Genomic DNA, 27830 nt, shown 5'->3' with positions numbered 1-27830 from the left:
CTGGACACCCTCCCAGACCCTGGTCACTGTAACCCTGCCCACACTGGGGTCCCTCCCAGACCCTGGTCACTGTAACCCTGCCCACACTGGGGTCCCTCCCAGACCCTGGTCACTGTAACCCTGCCCACACTGGGGTCCCTCACAGACCCTGGTCACTGTAACCCTGTCCACACTGGACACCCTCCCAGACCCTGGTCACTGTAACCCTGCCCACACTGGGGTCTGTTCTTGAAAATACAGAAAAAATGTGTCATTTGAAACATGGAAGTCTGGCAATATCTGGTTTGAGAGGGTACAGGGAAATATCCCACAAAAGTTTCATAGCAGCTTCAAAGAGCAGGGTTGTAAAATGCAGATTCTTGCTCACAAGCAGGCTAATCAAACACACCAGTCTCATGTGGTAAGCTAAAACAATGGCTCACACCTTCATGGAATGTAACTATCTCAGGAAGCATCTGAAAAAGCATGGATGAGAGTTTCAATTGCATTAAGTGACGAATGTTTAAAACAGGCAAGTCTTTCAAGTCATAACCAAGTTAAATTTTAGCATACAGCTAAAAGCAAAGTTTCACACCTTAATTGAAATAAACTCTCTTAGTAAACAGCTGGAAAGGATGGAAGATACTCAGTCAAATTTGGTGTCAAATTTAAAGTGTAAAATTCTATGAACATCAAACAATTAAAAGAAAATTGGAGACGACCTGTCTACGAGAAACATCATGTAAGTCAAAATCAAAGGCAAAGTTATGAGCTGGGGACAATTGGAAAATTAAACGATTTGAAATCACAGAATTAAAAGTAACACCTATTGAAACCAAAGCATTGTTTAATCAGATCTGAGAGGAGACGATATGCCCAAAATGAATAATTAGTTGTAGTAAGATGTTTACATCAAAGATACTTTTAAACTATCAAAGTGAAACAAGGCTATTTACAATAAAGTCGTTAAAACTTAATAACTCTCAGAAAAAGAATATAAACCCAGGGACCAGCAGCAGAGGACAGAGGACAGGAGAAACCAGCAACAGGAGAGAAGGGGAGGAGAACTCAGAGAGAGAGAGAGAGAGAGAGCTCGGTCATGGGAAAGACAAGGCAAGCAGCCGAGTTTAAACAGTTATACATCTAAGGAAGACTAGAATTTAAACAGAAGTCAGAGTCAGCTTAGAGATAGCTAGCAGAGCCAGCTCTCACAGCTCGGTGCATGGGAAGAACAGGACACAGCAACCGAGTTCACCAGCGAATACAACTCAAGAAGACCAGATTTTAAGAAGATCGATTGCCAAGGTGGGCCTGAAGCAGCCAGAAGCAAGATCTTTTTTCCTTTCTGTAAAGAAAGTGTTTGCAGCTTTTAAAAGAAAAAATGTAATAATAAAAATAACTTAACCTGAAAAAGTGGTTATTAGCTTACTTCACTTCCTTAATAACGCAGGACCCAGGACATCAATGCTATTAAGGGGTAAGTAGGTAAATTTCTTCGGTGAAGGTATGGGTTATACCGGGGGATAACTTGAAAAGATAGTTTGACCTGAATAGCACTTACAGAAGCCTGCACTGGAGTCAGGGAGTGAGAATCCCTGTTCACCATTTAGAATATCAACCTTTTTTTTGGTATAGGGGGAATTCTAAGAATAGTGGTGAGTTTTAACTTCATGGCGCCCAGCGTGGAGGCCTAGAATATTAGAAGTTTCTAGGTAAAGCGAGGCTAGAATATTAGAAGTTTCTAGTTAAGCAGAGTAGGGGCTAGAATATTAGAATTTTTTAGTTCCCAAGAAACGGTTGGAATATTAGAAGTTTCTAACCGGCACAAAGGCTAGAATATTAGAAGTTTCTAGTCTATGTGTGAGTCAGACTTTACCTGCCGAGTTTAGTCTGGAAAGTCATGTGTGATTGGCTTTTGTAAGGATATTCTGTGGATCGAGGGGACTGAAGCTCAGGTTGGGTGTGAAAATCAGTAGACTAGAAGATACTGACCCTGAGAAAAAGTCTGCAAGACATTTTGGTGATAGCACTAAAATCTTGCATCCGTTACTGGTAAAAGAGGCCAAAGAATAAATCATCCTCAGAGTAAGGCAGATTGTGCGGACATTTTCTGGAAAATAGGGACGCTTAGAATCTTCAGAAACCAATAACCAATTGACCCTTAACTAAAACAGGAAGATAGTGCCTTAGTCAGCCTTGGATAGGGCCCAGAAAGGGTACTTATCCTTAATTTCAGAGTGCACCTGAAAGGGACAACCAGGAACAGAAAAGAAAAATCCTAAAAATGGCAATTAGGGTAATTCTCTTGCCCTGGAATACAGTCAAGAGATTTTAAACAATGAAACAAGAGTAGAAAAGCTTAACAGAGGCAAAAAAAACTCCTACAGAAGTGAAACTTATCAGCATGGAGGGGTCTCAATTTTTGTTAAGAGCAACTGAAACCCTGCAGAATAGAGGTCCAAGATCTCAGTGGATAAATGAGTGTTTAATAAGGATTTGTGAAATCCTGCAGAGTAAAGATCCAAGATCTGAGTGGATGAATGAGTGTGTGTATGTCTAATAAGGAATTGTGAATTTCTTTAAATGTTTGTACTTTTAAAAAATGTTGTGTTTTACTAAGCCGATTTTCACATAAATTGGAAGTTATAAATGGCAGGCAGAAATGTGATCAATATTATGGGATAGTGAATCAGGACGTTCAGAACTAAATTGGTCTCAGAATAAACAGATAAAGAGTTTGTGCTGGGCAGCAGTCAGCTGCTGCAGACTTTGAAATTGCTGCATTGAAGTTGACACTGCATGGCTCCGCAGGGTCCTAGTGCCCGGTGATCACAAACACACACTAGCAGAGATAATGATGTTTAGAATGTTAAATACATTGAAGAAGGAGCTTTAGAGAATAAAGATATTGGACCAGAAGTTAGTTTGGAGAATTAATTGCAGTATCAGGAAATTAGTATCTGATTGCCGGAAAAGATTTAATACAAATTGATGCAGAAAAATTAAAATATTAAAACCAATTGGCAATGACAGAAGGAGGAAGCTTAACAGGCTTTGATTGTATGATGTACATCAAGGATATGGAAAATAAACCAGTTCAAAAAGAAATGGTGGCAAAAGAAATCCGGAAGTCCTGGAGGGGGCACTTCTGGGTTAACCAAATGAAAATAGAAAGTACAAATTAAAGAATAGGGCCCTCTCCACCCTTGATCTGTTCATTTGATTTTTCAGATGGAAAAAATAAATAACAAACCAGTTCACAAGAAGGAAGAGAACTACGCTCCAGAGAAGAATCTTTTAGACAGGATTGGGGGGAAACTAATGATAGAATTGGCTACATATTTGAGGGAATTAAATGACAGAACCCGGAGGAAAACGTTACGGGTTAGAGACAAATCAAAATATCAAATTATTACTGGACAGTGAAACCTCCGGTCAGACATCTCTAACTGGACATTAGCTGATGGATGATCTGTGGTTTCCACGGGGTATGTACTACACGGTGGAGTTATTAAGGGTCTCGGCAGACAGCAGCGACTGACGAGGAACCCCAACATGATAAATGACAATCATTTAAGAATTTTTGTAGCTTGATACCACGGTGGGAAAATTGTTACCAATGCAGCAAAACAATATTGCATTGAAGAGCTGTAATTGTTATTAAAAAAAAATTCATGTAACTTGATAGGGACTGCTATATATATATATATATATGATAAGGGGGGTAGGTGTGCCGTTAAAGAACTTGATCCGCATTTCTAAACTGTGTGAATGTTTTAATAGAAGGATAGTTTAGTGTGTTTTCTTGATTTAACTACATAGAACATTACAAATAATATTGATGTTGTTTATATGCCATATTTAGTATGTAATGACTATTGGCCCCAAAGCCAAGAAGGGATGTTTCGATATTGTAATTTATTTCTAGTATTTAAATTGTGATAACAGTTGCAAATATGTAAAGTTGTAACACACAGTCTATTTGTGTGGTTAGGTAATGAGTAATATGTTAAGATAAGACTTAATTTTTTTTTACTGTGTATTTAACAATAGGGAGAATTTATTTGGAAAAGTGACAGTTCAATGTGGTTTTACAAATGCTGTAATGGAAAATATACACTTTCATGGTGTAAGGGAAATGATGACAGATGAAAGGGATTTGAAGGAAATTTGTCAGAAAGGTATTCTCTCATGTAAACCAGGGGTTGGCAGACTTACATGATTCACGACAATGTTAGACATTAATGGGGAAGTTAGGAATACAAGGAGGATCAATTGAACCTTTTAAATTAATGAAACAAGGGAATCAGTGGGTGGTACATGATATCGTAATTTACCATTCCAATCAGCAATGGAAAAGCAATTTGGATAACGGAAAAATGGGACACGTAACAGCCAGTGATGGACAAAAGACCTTTGTGGTTACTGATGAACTGAGTTGTGTGCTGTTTCTAAGGGACACGAGGAAGCTTCTACGGTGCTGCTATCCCAAGGAAGTAAAATGCTTTGGAGGTAGTGGAACACATGGAAAGCGATTGTTACCTTCCTGAGCAACAACGGCTATGGTTCACGGTAATTGGACTTGAGGAAAAGAAAAGACTCTTATCGACACTGGTCTGAGATATGGATGCATTTACGTGTTGATTTTGGTGCACAATTTGAAATTCCAACACATGCATACAAATGACAAAGATCGGGGATATATGTTAGTACAATTGGATGGGGGGACAATTAACCAAATTATATAGTTATGTTTCAAATGTCAAGACGGGGTGTTCTTGAAAATACAGAAAAATGTGTCATTTGAAACATGGAAGTCTGGCAATATCTGGTTTGAGAGGGTACAGGGAAAGATCCCACAAAAGTTTCATAGCAGCTTCAAAGAGCAGGATTGTAAAATGCAGATTCTTGCTCACAAGCAGGCTAATCAAACACACCAGTCTCATGTGGTAAGCTAAAACAATGGCTCACACCTTCATGGAATGTAACTATCTCAGGAAGCATCTGAAAAAGCATGGATGAGAGTTTCAATTGCATTAAGTGACGAATGTTTAAAACAGGCAAGTCTTTCAAGTCATAACCAAGTTAAATTTTAGCATACAGCTAAAAGCAAAGTTTCACACCTTAATTGAAATAAACTCTCTTAGTAAACAGCTGGAAAGGATGGAAGATACTCAGTCAAATTTGGTGTCAAATTTAAAGTGTAAAATTCTATGAACATCAAACAATTAAAAGAAAATTGGAGACGACCTGTCTACGAGAAACATCATGTAAGTCAAAATCAAAGGCAAAGTTATGAGCTGGGGACAATTGGAAAATTAAACGATTTGAAATCACAGAATTAAAAGTAACACCTATTGAAACCAAAGCATTGTTTAATCAGATCTGAGAGGAGACGATATGCCCAAAATGAATAATTAGTTGTAGTAAGATGTTTACATCAAAGATACTTTTAAACTATCAAAGTGAAACAAGCCCATTTACAATAAAGTCGTTAAAACTTAATAACTCTCAGAAAGAGAATATAAACCCAGGGACCAGCAGCAGAGGACAGAGGACAGGAGAAACCAGCAACAGGAGAGAAGGGGAGGAGAACTCAGAGAGAGAGAGAGAGAGAGCTCGGTCATGGGAAAGACAAGGCAAGCAGCCGAGTTTAAACAGTTATACATCTAAGGAAGACTAGAATTTAAACAGAAGTCAGAGTCAGCTTAGAGATAGCTAGCAGAGCCAGCTCTCACAGCTCGGTGCATGGGAAGAACAGGACACAGCAACCGAGTTCACCAGCGAAATACAACTCAAGAAGACCAGATTTTAAGAAGATCGATTGCCAAGGTGGGCCTAAAGCAATCAGCAGCAGCCAGAAGCAAGATCTTTTTTCCTTTCTGTAAAGAAAGTGTTTGCAGCTTTTAAAAGAAAAAATATAATAATAAAAATAACTTAACCTGAAAAAGTGGTTATTAGCTTACTTCACTTCCTTAATAACGCAGGACCCAGGACATCAATGCTATTAAGGGGTAAGTAGGTAAAATTCTTCGGTGAAGGTATGGGTTATACCGGGGGATAACTTGAAAAGATAGTTTGACCTGAATAGCACTCACAGAAGCCTGCACTGGAGTCAGGGAGTGAGAATCCCTGTTCACCATTTAGAATATCAACCTTTTTTTTGGTATAGGGGGAATTCTAAGAATAGTGGTGAGTTTTAACTTCAGGTTCCTCCCAGACCCTGGTCACTGTAACCCTGCCCACACTGGGGTCCCTCCCAGACCCTGGTCACTGTAACCCTGCCCACACTGGGGTCCCTCCCAGACCCTGGTCACTGTAACACTGCCCACACTGGACACCCTCCCAGACCCTGGTCACTGTACCCCTGCCCACACTGGACACCCTCTCAGACCCTGGTCACTGTAACCCTGCCCACACTGGGGTCCCTCACACGCCCTGGTCACTGTAACCCTACCCACACTGGGGTCCCTCCCAGACCCTGGTCACTGTAACACTGCCCACACTGGGGTCCCTCCCAGACCCTGGTCACTGTAACCCTGCCCACACTGGGGTCCCTCCCAGACCCTGGTCACTGTAACCCTGCCCACACTGGGGTACCTCCCAGACCCTGGTCACTGTAACCCTGCCCACACTGGAGACCCTCCCAGACCCTGGTCACTGTAACCCTGCCCACACTGGGGTCCCTCCCAGACCCTGGTCACTGTAACACTGCCCACACTGGGATCCCTCCCAGACCCTGGTCACTGTAACCCTGCCCACACTGGGGTCCCTCCCAGACCCTGGTCACTGTAACCCTGCCCACACTGGGGTCCCTCTCAGACCCTGGTCACTGTAACACTGCCCACACTGGGGTCCCTCCCAGACCCTGGTCACTGTAACCCTGCCCACACTGGGGTCCCTCCCAGACCCTGGTCACTGTAACCCTGCCCACACTGGGGTCCCTCCCAGACCCTGGTCACTGTAACCCTGCCCATGCGGAAGTGAATTTCATTTATTTGTTTTAAACCTTGCTGTCTGTATGTAATATTAAGGCTCTGAAATATATCTGTGATCCTCAAGTAAATAATGTTAAAACGTTGAGGGAGTGAGATGAGAGTAGAATTCTGTATCTGATAATACAGAGACAGCAAAGATGAGTCTGTAAAACCTTGTCGACTGAGACAAGGGATATTGGAATGTGAAAGAGCTGACTCGAGATGACTCAGGAGCACGAGAGAGAAGGAGATAAGGAAATTGAACCTGAGGGACAGATCCGATAAGAAAAACCGCTAGCAGCAGCAAGTTGCATCATAGTCACCAGCCTTTCGTAGGATAATAATTTCATATAAGCACATGTTCTGGATCCTTGCCAAATCATTGGTGTATCTAGGAATTTAAGGGCACCACCTCTAAGCTGTGTTTGTATAAAGAGATAGTCCATATTTTGGACTTTGGCATTTCTCAAAGGTGGTTCCCCCACTGCTTAGAGATTTGTCCCGGCCGTGAATAAACGAATATTCGTTACTGAACTGGTGGGTTCAGACCCCCTCAATCCGGCCACAATCCCCTCACCCCCATCAGATAGGGGTGTCCTACTGACCCCCACTTAAACCCGGATCTCAGTGTAGCTTCCAATCCATCAGAGCTGTCAGTCACACACTCACTGAATCAGGGCAATATTGGGAGGCTGTCATTCAGTCACTGGGTGGAATTTGATCCTATTTTACCCCCAAATTCCACAATCCCACCATGTAGAGTCCAGCCCAGTTGGGCCCAGTACATACTGCTATTCTACTGCAAAAGGCATCACACCCTGTCCTATCCAATGGGATCTCCCTGTGCTCTTCTATCGCCATTTTCTTATATTAATCGATCGCATTCTTCATGTCAAAGTCTCAAGGGGTCTATTTAGTTACACGATGATCTTTCACTAACCAGCCTGAAGTATATTGACTGTATTAATGAACTGTCCAACACTGGGTGATGGGGAGAATTTCTCGGATCTTGGATCCAGGGGCTGAAGGAGGGAAGGGAATCGGGGATGAGGGAGTGTGGATTGGACCAGGAGAAAGGCCGAGAGCAGCTCGTTGTTAATTGTGTGACGGTGAAAGAATAAACAATCAATCGTTGCATTAGAAAGATTGGCAACATAATTTGTCACAAAGTTTGTAATATTATATGCTTTATAATTACACATAATTAACACTTGATTTTAAGTATACAAGTGGAGGCAGTGGTGGAGTGGTATTATCACTGGACCAGAGACCCAGGGGAATGCTCCTGGGTCCAGAGTTCGAATCCCCACCAGGGCAGATGGTGGAATTTAAATTCAATAAAAATCTGAAATTAAAAGTCTAACGATGACCATGAAACCATCAAAACCCATCTGGGTCACTAATCTGCCGTCCTTACCTGGTACTATGCTTTGTATCTTTCTGACTTATCTTTATGCCTTGTAATGTTTAATAAAGCTTTTCAATTCACCATTTAAAGTGTCCATTCTTGCTCGATGGTTCAGTCTTGTAGAACCTGATTTAATTCCCAATTGGGGATTCATTGCAAATGTCCCGGACCCCAGATATCCCCAGGGTTGTAGCTCCTGCTCACACTCTGCTCAGATATTGGATTGTGTGGGACTGCAGCCCAGTGAGAGTCGGGGAGGAGGGGAGGGAATTAGGGATGAGGGAGTGTGGATGGGCCCGGGAGGGAAGCTGAGGAACTCCTGAGCTTTGAGCAGACGGAGCCCCAGGGAACGGGTCTGGAGAGATGGTGGGACTGTGGGAATCACTTGTTCCTGATCCCAGCTCCAACGGGGAATCAGGAATTCATGACTGACGCTGTTCACTTCCTATCTGAAGAGAAATAGAAATATATTTTACTGCAATAAACTCTGCTGATGGTTTGAGGGAGGAATGTTGACTCATTCTTTGGTCTCCTGATTTTAAACGTGTTCCTGAATAAAGATGCTGTTCCCGGGTCCGAGCCTCACAGGGTTTGGGGAGAGAGACACTTGTCCACTGTGAGGTCTCAGTTTAAATCAACCCAGCCTCCTCTCCCCATTGGCTGTTTGTCAATGGGTGTGTCCAATCACAGTCCACTTCCTCCAGGGAAAGATGCAGGGAGAGAAATCTCCGAATGATGCCTCGATCAACAGGAGGATCAGAGATCCCGGCCTGGGAGTACAGACAGAGGGAGCACAGTCTGAGAGTACAGACAGCGGGAGCACAGTCTGAGAGTACAGACAGCGGGAGCACAGTCTGAGAGTACAGACAGCGGGAGCACAGTCTGAGAGTACAGACAGCGGGAGCACAGTCTGAGAGTACAGACAGGGGGAGCACAGTCTGAGAGTACAGACAGGGGGAACACAGTCTGAGAGTACAAACAGGGGGAGCACAGTCTGAGAGTACAGACAGGGGGAACACAGTCTGAGAGTACAGACAGAGGGAGCACAGTCTGAGAGTACAGACAGAGGGAACACAGTCTGAGAGTACAGACAGGGGGAGCACAGTCTGAGAGTACAGACAGCGGGAGCACAGTCTGAGAGTACAGACAGAGGGAACACAGTCTGAGAGTACAGACAGAGGGAACACAGTCTGAGAGTACAGACAGAGGGAACACAGTCTGAGAGTACAGACAGCGGGAGCACAGTCTGAGAGTACAGACAGAGGGAACACAGTCTGAGAGTACAGACAGAGGGAACACAGTCTGAGAGTACAGACAGAGGGAACACAGTCTGAGAGTACAGACAGCGGGAGCACAGTCTGAGAGTACAGACAGAGGGAGCACAGTCTGAGAGTACAGACAGGGGGAGCACAGTCTGAGAGTACAGACAGCGGGAGCACAGTCTGAGAGTACAGACAGAGGGAGCACAGTCTGAGAGTACAGACAGAAGGAGCACAGTCTGAGAGTACAGACAGCGGGAGCACAGTCTGAGAGTACAGACAGGGGGAGCACAGTCTGAGAGTACAGACAGAGGGAGCACAGTCTGAGAGTACAGACAGCGGGAGCACAGTCTGAGAGTACAGACAGAGAGAGCACAGTCTGAGAGTACAGACAGCGGGAGCACAGTCTGAGAGTACAGACAGAGAGAGCACAGTCTGAGAGTACAGACAGCGGGAGCACAGTCTGAGAGTACAGACAGAGGGAGCACAGTCTGAGAGTACAGACAGAGGGAGCACAGTCTGAGAGTACAGACAGAGGGAACACAGTCTGAGAGTACAGACAGATGGAGCACAGTCTGAGAGTACAGACAGAGGGAGCACAGTCTGAGAGTACAGACAGGGGGAACACAGTCTGAGAGTACAGACAGAGGGAGCACAGTCTGAGAGTACAGACAGGGGGAACACAGTCTGAGAGTACAGACAGAGGGAGCCCAGACTGAGAGTACAGACAGAGGGAGCACAGTCTGAGAGTACAGACAGAGGGAACAAAGTCTGCGAGTACAGACAGGGGGAGCACAGTCTGAGAGTACAGACAGGGTTGATGGATTATGAGTTTAAGATCCCACCATCGTGGGTGGCATGGTGGCGCAGTGGTTAGCACTGCTGCCTCAAGGTGCCGAGGACCAGGGTTCGATCCTGGCACCAGTCACTGTGCATGTGGAGTTTGCACATTCTCCCCATGTCTGTGTGGGTTTCACTCCCACAACCCAAAGATGTGCAGTGCAGGTGGATTTTTAACTGGCTAAATTTTTAATTAAAAAAAAATAAATTTAGAGTAACCAATTATTTGTTTTTCCAATTTAGAGGCAATTTAGCGCGGCCAATCCACCTAACCTACACATCTTTGGGTTGTGGGGGTGAGACCCACGCAGACACGGGGAGAATGGGCAAACTCCACACAGACAGTGACCCAGAGCCGGGATCGAACCCGGGACCTTGGCGCCGTAATCACAGTGCTAACCACTGCGTCACATGCCGACCTTTGGCCACACTAAATTGACCCTTAATTGTAAAAAAGATTGACCCCCAGTATGTGATTAATTTGAAATAGTCCAATTCTTTAGATTATTATTATCCAACACTATGTAATAACTAAATGTATACTGGAACTGGTTTAGAATGTCACCTTTTAAACAGTGACCAATGCTATACACTTACACCCTCACCCTGGAGGTGCTGGAGCGGTTTGGGCTTGGACCAGGGTTCTCCGTGTGGGTGAAGTTACTGTGCAACGCTCCCTTGGCGAACATACGGACAAACACCACCAGCTCGAAATACTTCCAGCTGCACAGAGGCACGAGGCAGGGATGCCCGCTGTCCTCGCTGCTGTTCGCCCGGGCAATCGCGCCACCAGCGATCGCCCTCAGAACAGCGAAAGGCTGGTGAGGAACCCAGACGGGTTAGAGAGAGCACAGAGTCTCACTCTCTGCGGATGACCTGCTCCTCTACATTCTGAACCCTCACTCCAACATGGATGGGATCATGGAGCTCTTACAGGAGTTTGGGAACTTATCGGGCTACAAGCTCAACCTGAGCAAGTCTGGAATCTTCCTGATGAACCCGTAAGGGAGAGGGACTGAGCCGGAGGGGCTGCCGTTCAAACAGGCCCCAAACAAGTTCCTCAACCTTGGGGTCCAAATAGCCCCACGGCTGGACACGGATCCACAAACGGAACCTGACGAGTCTGATGGAGGAAGTCAAGAAGGACCTGACGAGGGAGATGGAGAGGACACACTCCCACTCTCCCTTCAATGGGTTTTCGCATTGAAACCACCCCACCACGTCAAGGTGACGGTCGCCCAGACCCTTTACGCCACGGGGTCTTTCCAATCTCCGAGTGGGGACCTGTCCGGGATCTCACAGAGCGCAGTGCGCAGGAGCATCCACGCCATCACGGAGGCCAGAGGGTCCTTAGACACTGTAACACTGCCAAACGGGAGCCGCCCACAGACCCCGGTGTTTACTCCCTATTCACCATCTCAGTGTCTCAGGCAGTGTTCTGTGGGGTGTGTGTTTGTCAATCTTGCAATGATGATGATGCAATAATTCCAGGAATACAGTTCAATAAATACGGAAGCAATCTTGTTCCAATCAGTTTAACATTATCCGAGTTGGTATATATACAGGAGAGGAACAGACAGAATTATAGAGACGGTTCCAACTGAAGATGGTGAGTTAAGTTTATTATCTGAGGAATATTTAAGTTTCAATGTTGGAGTTCTGGGTTTATCTCCAGGTGTCTCTGGGATGTCAGCTCTACTCCTGCTACCCCCTGTGACACAGTCTTGGGGAGGCCAAGGACTGTCTGCTCTATTCTGTAAAGTATCTGCAATAGTTTTCAATTCCTTTCCATCTTCTCTCCCGGGTAACTCGCTGAGTTTTCTGCTTCACCAGCTCTTGTTGCAGGATCAGTCTGAGCTGGACAGTGACTGGGATCCCACCCTGGGGTTCCTGTGAGGGGTGTCACCCACAGGGAGAGCTTCACATGGCGCTGTGCCCAATGGACCCCCCTCTATTCTGGGGAAGGGTGGGGTGGGTGGGGGTCCTTCAGGATGGCAGGGCTGTGATGGGCCGAATGGTTGACCTCACATTGAGTTTCACAGAGTTGCTATTTATAGTTAGGTTGGTGTGTTATGAATTGCAAACCAATAGAGCAGATTCCTGATGATTTAATGATCTCCATGAGTGAGGATTGAAGGTTTTTGAGGCTGTCAGGGAGATTGAGATCAGGAAAAGGCAGAGAGATTCCTGACAGTTTAGAATCCACAATTCCGGACTAAAAACAAGGATTCTCCTGAACACATTTCTCTCACGTTCCTAAAGTATTTTTCTGATCTCTCCTCCCCTCTTACAGTTACATTTAGAGATTGATCGATACTCCACACCCTCATTATCATCAAATCGATACTTATCCATTCTCTCCAACTCGAACTCGGTCCTAAACCTCAAAGTGTGAAACTCTCTTTCCCTCTTTTCCCCACAATCGACTGAACTGATAACCCTCCAGTGATTTTCTTTCTCTTTCTTCCAACTCCTCAAACCCCCGTCTCCTGCTGTCTGGATCCCCATTCTTTATTCACTGAATCATTGTGTATTTCCAGCATTTTCTACTTTTAGTCACAGGCAGTTTATTTATTCAAATTCCATGAAGTAAACTGATGTAAATCTTGAGTGTTGAGTGTAATTTTGATCACCTTCCTCAGTGAGTGATATTGAGTGTGTGGAGTGGAGAGAAATGAAAATCGCCTATTGTCACGAGTAGGTTTCAAATGAAGTTACTGAGAACAGCGCCTAGTCGCCACATTCCAGCGCCTGTTCGGGGAGGCTGGTACGGGAATTGAACCGTGCTACTGGCCTGCCTTGGTCTGCTTTCAAAGCCAGTGATTTAGTCCTGTGCTAAACATCCCAAAGGTCAGGATAATCACAATATTTGGGATCCTGTGTATTCAGGATCCAGTTTGTCCGATTTGGCTCAGAGAGGGAGCAATTGAGGGGTTTAAAAAACTGAAGGGATTGAACCCAGTCTGATTGGAGAGATTATTTGAGATGGACTCTCGTGGAATCTGAAATCTTGAGGGCAAGGTTAAATGTTGGGAAGGATTTATCATCACTCCCTGGGCTGTTTATACAAGATACAGTGAGATCACCCAGTGATCAGGACTAAAATTGTTGCTTTTTCTTGTAGCATATTTATGCTCTCGACTCTTTTTCTAAGTTCTTAAATTCTGTTTGTTGTGAGCTGGCTGGTGTGGAAAGAGGTTGTGGAGATCAGGAATTCCCCATCTGCACCCCCTCCACCTTCGAGAGCTTCCTCAATAATCCCCACTCCCCATGACCAAGCTGCTTAACCTCCCTCCTGGCTCAGTGTTTGCCTTCACGTCCACTGTTTGGGATCTTTTCATTGATTGAATGATCTTTACAAATATGTCACTGGGGATGTGTGGAGATTGTGAAAGATGCTGAACAAATGCAAGTTATTTCCCTTTTTCAGGGTAAACGTGTTTACTTACTCCGGGAGGAAGGCACTGATTATTACATAGTCGGTCATTCCAACAATTACCAACGTCGAATTTCTCAGCTTCAAACAGGAAACCCCCGGAAACTGATCTATTTATGTTCAACGAAAATGAAGGATAAGGATGATGAAAAGAATGTTCGTGAGGCGTTGGAGGAGTACAAAGTGGATCTGGGCGGAGGGACTAAGTGGTTTAAAATCCCTGACGATGACATCAAAGATGCATGTAAAGCAATTAGAAACATTAACCCTGCAGATTATAAAGTTGTCCCTCCCTTGGAAGAGAGGAACGATCAGGAACAGAGTCACTGGGCTGGACTCTGTAAAAAGATTTATGTGTTTGTATTTTCAGCATTTGATGAATAATAGGAATTTGAGTTAAATTAATTTTGATCCAATGTCCTTTTTAGGGGAAGCGACACCCAACACCCATTCAGATAGGAACCAATTACAGCAACAACTGGTGGGTTCAGACCCCCTCAATCCGGCCACAATCCCCTCACCCCCATCAGATAGGGGTGTCCGACTGACCCCCACTTAAACCCGGATCTCAGTGTAGCTTCCAATCCATCAGAGCTGTCAGTCAAACACTCACTGAATCAGGGCAATATTGGGAGGCTGTCATTCAGTCACTGGGTGGAATTTGATCCTATTTTACCCCCAAATTCCACAATCCCACCATATAGAGTCCAGCCCAGTGGGGCCCAGTACATACTGCTATTCTACTGCAAAAGGCAATCATACCATGTCCTATCCAATGGGATATCCCTGTGCTCTTCTATCGCCATTTTCTTATATTAATCGATCGCATTCTTCATGTCAAAGTCTCAAGGGGTCAATTTAGTTACACGATGATCTTTCACTAACCAGCCTGAAGTATATTGACTGTATTAATGAACTGTCCAACACTGGGTGATGGGGAGAATTTCTCGGATCTTGGATCCAGGGGCTGAAGGAGGGAAGGGAATCGGGGATGAGGGAGTGTGGATTGGACCAGGAGAAAGGCCGAGAGCAGCTCGCTGTTAATTGTGTGACGGTGAAAGAATAAACAATCAATCGTGGCATTAGAAAGATTGGCAACATAATCTGTAACAAAGTTTGTAATATTTTATGCTTTATAATTACACATAATTAACACTTGATTTTAAGTATACAAGTGGAGGCAGTGGTGGAGTGGTATTATCACTAGACCAGAGACCCAGGGGAATGCTCCTGGGTCCAGAGTTCGAATCCCCACCAGGGCAGATGGTGGAATTTAAATTCAATAAAAATCTGAAATTTAAAGTCTAACGATGACCATGAAACCATCAAAACCCAATTGGGTCACTAATGTCCTTCAGAAAAGGAAATCTGCCGTCCTTACCTGGTACTATGCTTTGTATCTTTCTGACTTATCTTTATGCCTTGTAATGTTTAATAAAGCTTTTCAATTCACCATTTAAAGTGTCCATTCTTGCTCGATGGTTCAGTCTTGTAGAACCTGATTCAATTCACAATTGGGGATTCATTGCAAATGTCCCGGACCCCAGATATCCCCAGGGTTGTAGCTCCTGCTCACACTCTGGTCAGATATTGGATTGTGTGGGACTGCAGCCCAGTGAGAGTCGGGGAGGAGGGGAGGGAATTAGGGATGAGGGAGTGTGGATGGGCCCAGGAGGAAAGCTGAGGAACTCCTGAGATTTGAGCAGACGGAGCCCCAGGGAACGGGTCTGGAGAGATGGTGGAAGGAATGTTGACTCATTCTTTGGTCTCCTGATTTTAAATCAACCCAGCCTCTCTCCCCATTGGTGGTTTGTCAATGGGTGTGTCCAATCACAGTCCACTTCCTCCAGGGAAAGATGCAGGGAGAGAAATCTCCGAATGATGCCTCGATCAACAGGAGGATCAGAGATCCCGGCCTGGGAGTACAGACAGAGGGAGCACAGTCTGAGAGTACAGACAGCGGGAGCACAGTCTGAGAGTACAGACAGCGGGAGCACAGTCTGAGAGTACAGACAGAGGGAGCACAGTCTGAGAGTACAGACAGAGGGAGCACAGTCTGAGAGTACAGACAGAGGGAGCACAGTCTGAGAGTACAGACAGAGGGAGCACAGTCTGAGAGTACAGACAGAGGGAGCACAGTCTGAGAGTACAGACAGAGGGAAAGCACAGTCTGAGAGTACAGACAGAGGGAAAGCACAGTCTGAGAGTTCAGACAGGGGGAAGCACAGTCTGAGAGTACAGACAGAGGGAGCACAGTCTGAGAGTACAGACAGAGGGAAAGCACAGTCTGAGAGTACAGACAGCGGGAGCACAATCTGAGAGTACAGACAGGGGGAGCACAGTCTGAGAGTACAGACAGAGGGAACACAGTCTGAGAGTACAGAGAGAGGGAGCACAGTCTGAGAGTACAGACAGAGGGAGCACAGTCTGAGAGTACAGACAGCGGGAGCACAGTCTGAGAGTACAGACAGAGGGAGCACAGTCTGAGAGTACAGACAGAGGGAGCACAGTCTGAGAGTACAGACAGAGGGAAAGCACAGTCGGAGAGTACAGACAGAGGGAAAGCACAGTCTGAGAGTTCAGACAGGGGGAAGCACAGTCTGAGAGTACAGACAGAGGGAGCACAGTCTGAGAGTACAGACAGAGGGAAAGCACAGTCTGAGAGTACAGACAGCGGGAGCACAATCTGAGAGTACAGACAGAGGGAGCACAGTCTGAGAGTACAGACAGCGGGAGCACAGTCTGAGAGTACAGACAGAGGGAGCACAGTCTGAGAGTACAGACAGGGGGAGCACAGTCTGAGAGTACAGACAGAGGGAGCATAGTCTGAGAGTACAGACAGCGGGAGCACAGTCTGAGATAACAGACAGAGGGAGCAGTCTGAGAGTACAGACCGAGAGAGCACAGTCTGAGCGTACAGACAGAGGGAGCACAGTCTGAGAGTACAGACAGAGGGAGAACAGTCTGAGAGTACAGACAGAGGGAGCACAGTCTGAGAGTACAGACAGAGGGAGCACAGTCTGAGAGTACAGACGGGGGGATGCACAGTCTGAGAGTACAGACAGAGGGAGCACAGTCTGAGAGTACAGACAGGGGGGAAAACAGTTGGAGAGTACGGACATAGGGAGCACAGTCTGAGAGTACAGACAGAGGGAGCACAGTCTGAGAGTACAGACAGAGGGAACACAGTCTGAGAGTACAGACAGAGGGAGCACAGTCTGAGAGTACAGACAGAGGGAGCACAGTCTGAGAGTACAGACGGGGGGATGCACAGTCTGAGAGTACAGACAGAGGGAACACAGTCTGAGAGTACAGACAGAGGGAGCACAGTCTGAGAGTACAGACAGGGGGGAAAACAGTCTGAGAGTACGGACATAGGGAGCACAGTCTGAGAGTACAGACAGAGGGAGCACAGTCTGAGAGTACAGACAGAGGGAACACAGTCTGAGAGTACAGACAGGGGGAGCACAGTCTGTGAGTACAGACAGGGGGGATGCACAGTCTGAGAGTACAGACAGAGGGAAAACAGTCTGAGAGTACAGACAGAGGGAGCACAGTCTGAGAATACAGACAGGGGGGAGCACAGTCTGAGAGTACAGACAGCGGGAGCACAGTCTGAGAGTACAGACAGAGGGAGCACAGTCTGAGAGTACAGACAGGGGTAACACAGTCTGAGAGTACAGACAGCGGGAGCACAGTCTGAGAGTACAGACAGAGGGAGCACAGTCTGAGAGTACAGACAGGGGGGATGCACAGTCTGAGAGTACAGACAGAGAGAATCACAGTCTGAGAATACAGACAGGGGGGGATGCCCGTAGTGTCCTAAAAAGTAAGGTTAAGGGGGGGGTTGTTGGGTTACGGATATAGGGTGGATACGTGGGTTTGAGTAGGGTGATCATTGCTCAGCACAACATCGAGGGCCGAAGGGCCTGTTCTGTGCTGTACTGTTCTATGTTCTATGTTCTACTTTAAAATTGTAATGTGAGCTTTGGGATGGAAAACAGCCAAAACACTAAAAACGCAATCTGGCAATAACAAACCTCCTGTTGGCAGAAAAGTAGGACTGGCCTATAAGACTATAGGAAAGGAGGATCCTCCCAGTTGCTCTGGCATGCCGATGTTCCCCTATTCAGGCGATACCGAAGAGGAGGAGGATTTCAACCCTGGACCCCACCCTCATGCTCCCCGATCCTACAATTCCACTGTCCAAAGTCCTGACTCCCACTTCTGATCCCATTACCAATGACTCCCGCTGATGTGTCCCCCTTAGCGACACGCACTCGGTCACAGATGCAAGCCGGAAATATCTTCTCTACGGAAGACATGATAATTGACTAAAAGGTGTTGATTAAAAGATCCACAATAAGGGAATTATGGAAGTGAAGTTAATGAGTTACCAATTTAGAAGCATGCTGGCAATAATGACTAAAGTTTAGCATTGCTTTTGAACAAAATTTAATAGATCAGATGATGTAAACTAACTACTGCTTGGAACGCTGTACTGGCCTTATTTTGATAACAAGTGGTTCTTTTGAAGGACAACAAAATGCGTACTTGAATTGTTTTTAAATTAATGGCAAAACATTCATAATTCCTCTTGCAAATGTTCCCAAAGTTGTTCAGTTCACACTATATCAGTTTAAAAGAAAGTAACTTTACAAATAAGAGTAATTGAAATATGAATAAGTTTTTGGATTGCGTGAAAAGACGTAAATGGCATCACGCCAAGTTCACCGCCCCTTAGATTCTGCAGGAAACATTAACCATTTCAGCAGACAGTTGGTCTTTTTTGAATTGACAAAGAAAAAATACACGTCTCTAAGAATAGCTAATGCCTCTAAAATTAATCAGTGCAAATTGACTTAAATGGAATAACACAGATAAAGTTTTCGAAGGAGAATGAAAAATGTTTTTGTTCGAAATTTGTCCCCAAGGACAAGGGCTGAATCCAAGAGAGAGAAAGAGAGACAGAGGAAGAGATTGAAGGAGAGAGAGAGAGCCAGGGACAGCTGTGATGATTTGAAAGAGGTAAAGAGATATCGATGCCAACATGGTCCTTGTTATTACCTGAAACCTTCTCTGTGTTCTATGCTGGCAGCTAACGTTAACCCTGAGTACCACTGTTTAAAAAAATAAAAATCTAAAAACTGCAGGAAGTCTTACAGAAGATTAATGACACTTGGGCACAGCTATTAAAACACCCGATAGAGTCCAGATGAGAGAATATAGTGACCCAAGCCTTGATAACGGCATTACCATATCACCTATCCCGCAGGCCCAGCTTCGAAATTTTCCCCTATTCATTACTCCACAGTGGTGGTTGATTGATTTTGATCCCTCACACTTTTCACCTCCCTTAGATATTCCCAATCCACATGTCACTCTTTGCTACGATCATACAGTAACCTCGCCCGATTTGGAGAGCATTTACCAAGACAAAAGAAGGATCTGCCTTTCTTGTTGATTTACCCCACAGCCTATGGCGTCAGTCGAGACTTGTGTCACCCCACGTGACCCTTTCTGTCAACGAAGGCTGCTGTGCCAAGTCCTTGGGATTTCCGGCAGCTGCACTATGAGGACAAGCTGATACTTTCCTCAGTGAAAGTCAAACCCTACCCGCAGGCACTTTAGAATATTTTAAACGCCCATTTGTTCCTCATTGGCACACTGCACCATCATCATTCAACCCAATCTACGACTCCTGAACTACCCGCAGATTTATGGGCAAGCCTCCAAACACGAAGTTGCTTTCACTAATGTCCCTCCCTTGCCCTGGATTTCACAGTACCCTTTGCGCCCCGAGGCTGAAGAAGGAGTCTTGGTTATGATTCAATTGTTCCTTCAACAGGGAATTCTGATGCCATGCCAATCGCCCTGAAATACCCAATTCTTCCAGTTCCTAAGATAGGAAGACCATCCGAATGGCGTTTGGTCCAAGACCTCCGGCGTATTAATCAGATAGTGGAACCCTTACATCCTATTGTCCCGAATCCGGCAACAATCCTTAGCAATGTCCCACCGGAAACGACGATTTTCACCCTTGTTGATTTGCAACAGACCTTTTTTGCGATCCCCCTCGCTCCTGAATCACAGTATTTGTTTTCTTTCACATTTAAGGGAAAGCAATACACCTGGGCTAGACTTCCACAGGGCTTCATTCATTCCCCAAACCTTTTCTCACAGGCATTGCACTCCCAGTTAGCGACATTAGCACCTCCTGGTGGCTCCACCATCATTCAATATGTTGATGACTTACTCCTTGCCAGCCCTGATTTCATTGCTAACCAGCGTGACACCTTTTACCTGCTCATCCGTCTCCATTCATGGGGATATGTGAGCCCGCCCGCTAAAGTTCATAAAGGCCAACGACAGGTCAAATTTTTGGGTGTCCTAATAAGTGCTACTGATCACTCCCTTACTCAGGAACACATTACTCCTATACTGCAGACCCCATTTCCTACATCGCCCAAGCAGGTGCCAGCCTTTTTAGGATTAGTGAACTTTTGCAGACAATGGATTCCGAATGTTACTGTACATACTAAAGAATTAACTCCGTACTCCTCTCAAAATGCTCCTCTTAAGTTTGAACAACCTGATTCAGCAATGCAATCTTTCATTATTCTGAAAAACGCCCTGGCTACCGCCCCAGCGCTAGGACGACCTATGTATGACAGACCCTTTCAGCTGTACGTTAATGTTCTTGATAAATGCGCCACTGGTGTTCTTACACAAGAACACGGTGACCGGCGTCATCCGGTCACCTACTATTCTACCAAATTAGATCCTGTAGCTTGCGGTCTACCTCCCTGCACCCAAATTCTTACGGCTGTCCATTTGTTAGCACAGGCAGCCTCTAATCTGACGCTTCACCAGCCAGTACAAGTGCATACTTCACACTCTATCGTGGCTCTCCTAACGTCTCAGCAAACCCAGCATCTGACTCAAGCGCGATTGAGCCGCTATGAGGTTTCACTATTGCAAAACCCCTACCTCTCTTTTCATTATTGTTCAACCTTAAATCCTGCTGTGTTCCTTGAACAGCCCCCCGATAACCTTGGGGACCCACCACACGACTGTTTACTTCGGAATCACTTCCTTACCGCACCTCGCCAGGATTTAACAGACAGGCCTATTGATAATCCAGATCTAATTTTTTATGTTGATGGCAGTTCTTCCATTTCCCCATTTGGCGTCCCACAGTCGGGATATGCCGTGGTAACCGACACCGACGTGCAGGAAACAGCAGCCTTCCAGACCCCTGTCTCTGCACAAAAAGCCGAGCTATTCGCCCTTACTCGAGCATGTATTTTGGCCACAGACAAAAGTACTAATGTTTACACTGATTCTAGGTATGCCTTTGGCGTGACCCATGATTTCGGTCGCCTCTGGCAGCAGCGAGGTTTTCTCACCTCTGCGGGAACTCCCATTCAAAATGCTCTTTGGGTTAAAAATCTCCTCAATGCTATTCAGCTTCCCCGTCAATTGGCAGTTATTAAATGTGTTGCGTACACGAAGGGTGACACTCCTGTTCAATTAGGAAATGCCCGTGCTGATTCAGCTGCTAAAGCTGCAGCTTCATCAACCTCTAGTTCCCAGTGGGGCAAATCAGGCTCTAAACCAGGTACCTGCATTGAGGACGAAGGGCATGCCAGAGATAACTGAAGTTTAAAATTACAGAGGGACGCCTCTGATTCTGAGCGAACACTATGGAAGTCAATGGGGTGTTCACACTCCTTGACACGAGACCTCTGGCTGACTCCAGTTGGTCAAGTTTGTATTCCGAATTCTTTATTGCCGGTACTTGTTGATTATTTGTATTCTTGTACCCATCTTGGCAAGGAGGGAGTGGTACAGCTACTCCTAAAAACTTGGTGGCACCCAGATTTGAATACAGCAGCGCAAACGCGGCTGGATCGATGCGTCATTTGCATGAAACATAATAGGGGTAAAGGTATTAAATGCCCTCCGGGAACCACCCCCTTGCCAGATGGTCTTTTTGCTTGTATACAGCTTGATTTTATCGAATTGCCAAAAGCTCAGTGCTATAAATATTGTTTAGTAATAATCGATGTGTTTCGTAAATGGATTGAAGCCTTCCCCACCACTAATTGTACGGCACATACAGTAGTGAAGTTGTTGTTAACGGAAGTCATTCCTCATTTTGGGGTACCCAAAATGGTGAGCTCAGACAATGGACCACATTTTGTAGCACGGATCAATACTGAATTGTGCGAAGCCCTTGTAATTAAACAGCAACTGCACTGCGCGTATCACCCGCAGACAGCAGGAATTGTGGAAAGAGCCAACGGGATGTTAAAAGTAAAATTATCTAAATTAACTGAAGAAACTGGGTTAAATTGGCTAAAAGTATTACCCTTGGCACTGTTTCACATGCAAGTGACTCCCCATCCGCGGACCGGACTGTCAGCTGCAGAGATAGTCTATGGTCGGCCAATGAGGACTCCCTGGGATGCCCATGAAAAACCCCCAGAGGGAGTAGACCTCCAAGTGATGGGGGAACAAATGCAGAACTATTTGAAGTAATTAACACTTTCTTTGAAGTTTCTCCACTCACAGGTAAAACAGGCACATCTCTCAGTAATGGCAGGGACAGCCATCCCTCGATATCCAGTGGTCAAACCCGGAAACCACGTGTTGGTGAAAAACTGGGACAGAAAGAAACTAGGACAACGCTGGAGCGGACCCTTCCTCGTATTACTGACGACACCAACTTCGGTCAAACTTGAAGGACGTTCCAGTTGGACACATCTATCCGATTGCAAGAAGATAGTCTCCAACCCAGACGAGAACACAGGATGAAGATCTTCAGTATAATTTTTGGACTTTCTGGACTATTTAGCCTTAATGACCACTCGGTAGTAAAACAACGAACTAAACGAGACCTGCCTTCCAATACCTATTTACATATGTCATATCTTTACGCCGAAAAATTGAATATTAGCAAGTGTTGGGTTTGTACCCACATCCCCGTCCATTCGAGGGAAGGAATACCTCTCCAATCTCTCCCCTCTCATACCGCAGACAGTTGAATGGATTTTATGACAAAATCAAACAGGGATCAGGGGAGATAGGGGGAATATGAAAATATGGAGATCTGCTGGCTATGACATGACTAAATTTTCAGCTTCATATCAACCTACCTATAATCATGCCTTGACTCCATCCTCCCTCACTGTCCACTCGTATAATGTTCAAGGTTCCATATGTTTTATAAATCAGGGAAAGGAAAGTTAATGGGGCAAAGTAGGTGCAACCTACCAATATAATCCCCTGGATGACATCAGTTGATGATTTTACAGCCTACAATGGAACCTATTTCATATGCGGCACTAAAGCATATCCGTGGCTCCCCATTGATTGGACAGGATCCTGCTTTCTGGGATATTTCGTACCCCAAATGCATCACCGACCCACCCTTAAGCACTCCCCCTCGCGAGCAAGAAGAACAATTTCTAAAACGGAACAATTCCTTATGATGACCTTTCCCTTGTATGGAACGGGCAAGGCATCCAACGAACTGATCTACATGGCCTCAGCATTGGAACATCTGGCAAACGTAACGGCAACAGAAGCCAGGGACACTGGACAGGCACAGGCCGAGGTCTCAGCTGAGCTAGTGGCTGTCCGGACCGTGGCATTACAAAATCGACTGGCTTTGGTTTATCTGTTAGCCTCGCAGGGAGGAACGTGCGCTATCATAGGCCAAGAGTGCTGTACTTACATTCCAGATGGCTCTGAAAATATCACTAACCAGGCCGACCATATTAAGAAACGGGCTGCTCAAATTCAAGAAATTGGCAGTGAATTTCACGACTCTAACCCGCCGGGTTGGCAAGGGTGGTTGGGTCATGGATTATTTGATTGGATCGTTAAGGCCTTTAATCAACTTCTACTAATGCTACTAGGGATAGGATTGCTTGCCTGCTTGTGTAAATGCATTTTCAAACGAATCATGGATATACCTATTTAGCTAGTTGTCATGATATGACAAAAGGGGGGAGTGTGGTATTGTACGAAGCAAATAATGGCATGATGGGAAAACTAGTCAAGTCTTCTTGGTACAATTGAATTTAAACTGACTTCACATAACCTAAGGCACAAATACAAACAGCCAAAGTCAACTTGACCTGAGAACTGGCTGACTCTAAAACTCGGATAAGGCGCGTTCGTCATGAGACCAGAGCAGTCTAAATACATACGATAAGCTAAAAAACTGTCTCTTCCTGTACTTAAACAAATTTGCTCCATCTCTTAAAACAAAGACAAGATAATGATATGAGACCCCAGTCCCCTAAAGGTCAGCAAGGTGACGCCATTGTAATGATTATTACTTGTATTTTACTTTTGATCAAATTCCTGACCAAGCTGTATTCATGTTATCTTGATCCTATAATGTATAAAAAATCGTCCTATTCTTCTGTGATATTGCAGACTTGGGACGGACCCAGCAGTTTGTACTTGACTGCCTTCCGACTTCAAGTCTCAGCCAATACTGCTAGCAGTTGTAATTCGTAAAATAAAGTTCAGTTTTGCTTACCTAATGAGTGCTGCTTGAACCTTTCTATCACAGTACAGAAGCGGGGAAAAAATTGACTACGACAGGGGTCCCTCACAGACTCTGGTCACTGTAACACTGTCCACACTGGGGTCCCTCCCAGACCCTGGTCACTGTAACACTGCCCACACTGGGGTCCCTCCCAGACCCTGGTTACTGTAACACTGCCCACACTGGGGTCCCTCCCAGACCCTAGTCACTGTAACACTGTCCACACTGGGGTCCCTCCCAGACGCTGGTCACTGTAACCCTGCCCACACTGGGATCCCTCCCAAACCCTGGTCACTGTAACACTGTCCACACTGGGGTCCCTCCCAGACCCTGGTCACTGTAACCCTGCCCACACTGGGGTCCCTCCCAGACCCTGGTCACTGTAACCCTGCCCACACTGGGATCCCTCCCAGACCCTGGTCACTGTAACCCTGCCCACACTGGGGTCCCTCCCAGACCCTGGTCACTGTAACCCTGTCCACACTGGGGTCCCTCCCAGACCCTGGTCACTGTAACCCTGCCCACACTGGGGTCCCTCCCAGACCCTGGTCACTGTAACACTGCCCACACTGGGGTCCCTCCCAGACCCTGGTCACTGTAACCCTGCCCACACTGGACACCCTCCCAGACCCTGGTCACTGTAACCCTGCCCACACTGGGGTCCCTCCCAGACCCTGGTCACTGTAACCCTGCCCACACTGGGGTCCCTCCCAGACCCTGGTCACTGTAACCCTGCCCACACTGGGGTCCCTCCCAGACCCTGGTCACTGTAACCCTGCCCACACTGGGGTCCCTCACTGACCCTGGTCACTGTAACCCTGCCCACACTGGGGTCCCTCCCAGACCCTGGTCACTGTAACACTGCGCACACTGGGATCCCTCCCAGACTCTGGTCACTGTAACACTGCGCACACTGGGATCCCAGCCAGACCCTGGTCACTGTAACCCTGCGCACACTGGGATCCCTCCCAGTCTCTGGTCACTGTACCACTGCCCACACTGGGATCCCTCCCAGACCCTGGTCACTGTAACCCTGCCCACACTGGGGTCCCTCACTGACCCTGGTCACTGTAACCCTGCCCACACTGGGGTCCCTCCCAGACTCTGGTCACTGTAACCCTGTCCACACTGGGGTCCCACTCAGACCCTCGTCACTGTAACACTGCCCACACTGGGGTCCCTCCCAGACCCTGGTCACTGTAACACTGCCCACACTGGGGTCCCTCCCAGACCCTGGTCACTGTAACCCTGCCCACACTGGACACCCTCTCAGACCCTGGTCACTGTAACACTGCCCACACTGGAGACCCTCCCAGACCCTGGTCACTGTAACACTGCCCACACTGGGGTCCCTCCCAGACCCTGGTCACTGTAACACTCCCCACACTGGGGTCCCTCCCAGACCCTGGTCACTGTAACCCTGCCCACACTGGGGTCCCTCCCAGACCCTGGTCACTGTAACCCTGCCCACACTGGGGTCCCACCCAGACCCTGGTCACTGTAACCCTGCCCACACTGGGGTCCCTCCCAGACCCTGGTCACTATAACCCTGCCCACACTGGGGTCCCTCCCAGACCCTGGTCACTGTAACCCTGCCCACACTGGGGTCCCTCCCAGACCCTGGTCACTGTAACCCTGCCCACACTGGGGCCCCTCCCAGACCCTGGTCACTGTAACCCTGCCCACACTGGGGTCCCTCACAGACCCTGGTCACTGTAACCCTGCCCACACTGGGGTCCCTCCCAGACCCTGGTCACTGTAACCCTGCCCACACTGGGGCCCCTCCCAGACCCTGGTCACTGTAACACTGCCCACACTGGGGTCCCTCCCAGACCCTGGTCACTATAACCCTGCCCACACTGGACACCCTCCCAGACCCTGGTCACTGTAACCCTGCCCACACTGGGGTCCCTCCCAGACCCTGGTCACTGTAACCCTGCCCACACTGGGGTCCCACACAGACCCTGGTCACTGTAACCCTGCCCACACTGGGGTCCCTCCCAGACCCTGGTCACTGTAACCCTGCCCACACTGGGCTCCCTCTCAGACCCTGGTCACTGTAACCCTCCCCACACTGGGGTCCCTCCCAGACCCTGGTCACTGTAACCCTGCCCACACTGGACACCCTCCCAGACCCTGGTCACTGTAACCCTGCCCACACTGGGGTCCCTCCCAGACCCTGGTCACTGTAACCCTGCCCACACTGGGGTCCCTCACAGACCCTGGTCACTGTAGCCCTGCCCACACTGGGGTCCCTCCCAGACCCTGGTCACTGTAACCCTGCCCACACTGGGGTCCCTCCCAGACCCTGGTCACTGTAACCCTGCCCACACTGGGGTCCCTCCCAGACCCTGGTCACTGTAACCCTGCCCACACTGGGGTCCCTCACAGACCCTGGTCACTGTAACCCTGCCCACACTGGGGTCCCTCCCAGACCCTGGTCACTGTAACCCTGCCCACACTGGGGTCCCTCACAGACCCTGGTCACTGTAACCCTGTCCACACTGGACACCCTCCCAGACCCTGGTCACTGTAACCCTGCCCACACTGGGGTCTGTTCTTGAAATACAGAAAAAATGTGTCATTTGAAACATGGAAGTCTGGCAATATCTGGTTTGAGAGGGTACAGGGAAATATCCCACAAAAGTTTCATAGCAGCTTCAAAGAGCAGGGTTGTAAAATGCAGATTCTTGCTCACAAGCAGGCTAATCAAACACACCAGTCTCATGTGGTAAGCTAAAACAATGGCTCACACCTTCATGGAATGTAACTATCTCAGGAAGCATCTGAAAAAGCATGGATGAGAGTTTCAATTGCATTAAGTGACGAATGTTTAAAACAGGCAAGTCTTTCAAGTCATAACCAAGTTAAATTTTAGCATACAGCTAAAAGCAAAGTTTCACACCTTAATTGAAATAAACTCTCTTAGTAAACAGCTGGAAAGGATGGAAGATACTCAGTCAAATTTGGTGTCAAATTTAAAGTGTAAAATTCTATGAACATCAAACAATTAAAAGAAAATTGGAGACGACCTGTCTACGAGAAACATCATGTAAGTCAAAATCAAAGGCAAAGTTATGAGCTGGGGACAATTGGAAAATTAAACGATTTGAAATCACAGAATTAAAAGTAACACCTATTGAAACCAAAGCATTGTTTAATCAGATCTGAGAGGAGACGATATGCCCAAAATGAATAATTAGTTGTAGTAAGATGTTTACATCAAAGATACTTTTAAACTATCAAAGTGAAACAAGGCTATTTACAATAAAGTCGTTAAAACTTAATAACTCTCAGAAAAAGAATATAAACCCAGGGACCAGCAGCAGAGGACAGAGGACAGGAGAAACCAGCAACAGGAGAG

At 46.6% G+C, this 27830-nt stretch overlaps 1 protein-coding gene across 1 annotated transcript in view; it reads left to right on the top strand.

The window, feature by feature from the left end:
- The first annotated feature begins 11971 nt into the window (after positions 1-11971).
- The window catches only part of LOC119956285, a 31283-nt gene continuing 15424 nt past the window's right edge, over positions 11972-27830 (top strand). The window contains exon 1 of the mRNA XM_038783369.1: positions 11972-12072. Within this exon, the coding sequence (XP_038639297.1) occupies positions 12070-12072 (3 nt within the window). The 5' untranslated portion in view covers positions 11972-12069. The remainder of the gene's footprint in view (positions 12073-27830) is intronic.

The sequence above is a fragment of the Scyliorhinus canicula genome, chromosome 23 (assembly GCF_902713615.1).
Source record: "Scyliorhinus canicula chromosome 23, sScyCan1.1, whole genome shotgun sequence".
NCBI classification, from domain to species: Eukaryota; Metazoa; Chordata; class Chondrichthyes; order Carcharhiniformes; family Scyliorhinidae; genus Scyliorhinus; species Scyliorhinus canicula.
The sequence above is the reverse complement of the archived record's forward strand: the minus strand, read 5'-3'. Positions and strand labels throughout refer to the sequence as shown.